The sequence below is a fragment of the Nanorana parkeri genome, unplaced genomic scaffold (assembly GCF_000935625.1).
Source record: "Nanorana parkeri isolate BGI_ZX_2015 unplaced genomic scaffold, ASM93562v1 scaffold2055, whole genome shotgun sequence".
In the NCBI taxonomy this organism is placed as follows: Eukaryota; Metazoa; Chordata; class Amphibia; order Anura; family Dicroglossidae; genus Nanorana; species Nanorana parkeri.
Window position 1 is genome coordinate 179,082 of NW_017308323.1, and position 2,347 is coordinate 181,428.

The window sequence follows — 2,347 nt, forward strand, 5'->3', positions numbered from 1 at the left end:
AGCTGATTCAGCTCTGCCCTGCTTCAAGGGGGTCATCGGACCTCACAGGAAATGCTAATTTCACAAATACATCAATCAGGTCTGGTATATTGTGCTACAGACCATTTCGCTCCAGCACATACCCACTGGACCTGGCTGCATGAAACCAACAGCAATTTTTTTGCACTTGTTGGTATTTAGTCTTTCATTTTCATAGAAGATAAATTTGCCATGTCACAGATTGGTCTGTGATAGTTCATACAGTATTTATGTATTTCCCCAGATGTTCTCATCAAGAAGAAGTCATCCCTTTGACATTTCCAAGAGTGAGAAGAATCATACTCCAGTTACAGAATTCTACCTTCTAGGATTTGGGGAGCTCCATAGTGCAAAGTTTATATCATTCTTTTTCTTTCTGATCATCTACTTGGCTACGGTGCTTGGGAACCTCCTTTTGATCGTGGCAGTTGCAGTTGAGCATAAGCTTCATTCTCCCATGTATGTTTTTCTCACCTTTCTCTCCCTTTCTGATCTTTTGGTCATTACAAGTGTTCTTCCAAACTTGCTTTATCTGTTGCTGTCAGCAGGAGGCACCATGTCTTATGCTGGATGTGTCACCCAGTTTTTCCTCTTTGGTGTGTCAAGTGTGGCCGAGTCCTTCCTCCTTACAGCCATGTCTTATGACCGGTATGTGGCCATATGCAACCCATTGCATTATGGTTCTATCATGAACCTTCGACTGTGCCTCTGCCTAGTTTTGTGGTCCTGGTTGCTGGGTCTAGTCCTGGTCTCCACCACAGGAACTCTTGTGTTCAGCCTATATTTCTGTGGGCCTAACACCATCAATCATTTCTTCTGTGACTTCGTGCCTCTCATTGAACTTTCTTGCTCAGATACCTATCTTGTTGAAACAGTAATTCTTCTGGTTTCCATTCCAATAGCTTTTGTACCACTCCTCTTTATTGTTGGCACATATATTTGCATTCTTCACAGCATTCTCTCCGTCTCTTCCACCATCAGAAGGCAGAAAGCCTTCTCCACTTGCAGCTCCCACTTGACGGTTGTTTCTTCATTCTACGGGGCACAGCTTGGACTGTATGTGTTTCCATCTAAAGGTCATTCCTTAAATGCTAACAAGGTTATTGCTTTAATATACACAGTGTTTACACCAATGTTCAACCCAATGATTTACAGTTTGAAGAGCAGAGAGATCATGCTGGCACTGAGGAGCATTTTCTTTTGGAGAATGACTCACTAAGGATTCTGCAATTCTTGTTTAAAGTCTGGCAAACCCAAACATAGATGTAAATTCCACTGAAATCAATGGAAGGGTGGGTTGGCGCGGGGTTGGAGTTGAATTCTGGCCATTGTTTTGGATAATAGGTGAACTACTGTCAACAAATGTATTGGAAGCTGGGCACTGCCATGGGAAACAACATGTAAAATACACACATTATGTAAATTAAATGCCTGGGGGATGCCTTACAGTTGTATGTGGTGTTATGGAGCACCGGCATTATTACAGACAGACTCGGCAACAAAATGTTTTGATCTTTTTCTTTTATAATTACCTTGGTTTACATACAGAAGAAGCATCCCAATCTGATTTCTTTCAGGTTGGATTTTTTTTAGATATTATTGCAGTGACATGTGCTTTTTATCAAACAGTAACAGACCCGCTTTGACTGGCAGATAGAAATATGGCAGTAGTTCACCGCGGCTGTCCCTGTTTTCACTGCTGCAAAACTGTCCTGCTGTTATATCTGTAAAAAATAAGTCAAGGCAACTGGACTTGCTGTATTTTTCTTGAAGACGTTTCACTGGTCATCCGACCGGCTTCCTCAATTCAGAATGACTTGTACAAAAAATTATCTGGGAATAAATATGGTGATGTTCCGATCCACATAATCTGTTAGACACAACCAGGTGTGGATGGCATTTGCATAATTGGAGTCTAGGAGGTGTTATTAACCTGCCCAGAGAGAGGTGTTAATACAGCATTGTATGTGGCAGACAATAGATGTCTCACACCCCCCGCCCCACACGCCCACCCACCTCTATTCAAGCTCGGCTTCTCCTTTTTTACATAAATGGCCTCTTTCACACCTCTTTTGGTCCTCCTCCCTGTCTAGGATGCGTACTAGACTGTCTTCAAAGGAGTGACCTTTTTCCTTTAGATGTAGGTACACTGCTGAATCCTGACCAGAGGGTTTGGCTCTTCTATGCTGTGCCATAAGCTGGTGTAGATGCTGTTTTGTTTCACCGACATAGAATTCTGAGCACTCCTCACTGAACTGCATACACAATGTTGTTCATCTTGTGTTTTGGATTGGGTCTTTTGGGTGAACCAGTTGTTGCCTGCTGTTGG

General features: G+C 42.6%; 1 protein-coding gene across 1 annotated transcript; it reads left to right on the plus strand.

Annotated features, from left to right (window-relative positions):
- Positions 1–262: 262 nt before the first annotated feature.
- On the plus strand, positions 263–1,237 carry LOC108800524 (olfactory receptor 13G1-like). Its single transcript, XM_018572513.1, has one exon. It carries the CDS (start codon positions 263–265, stop codon positions 1,235–1,237), a length of 975 nt encoding a protein of 324 aa, XP_018428015.1.
- The last annotated feature ends 1,110 nt before the right edge of the window (positions 1,238–2,347 follow it).

What these genes read in the sequence shown, in the direction of transcription:
- LOC108800524 (XM_018572513.1), top strand. Translation starts at nt 263, where the DNA reads ATGTTCTCATCAAGAAGAAGTCATCCCTTTGACATTTCCAAGAGTGAG.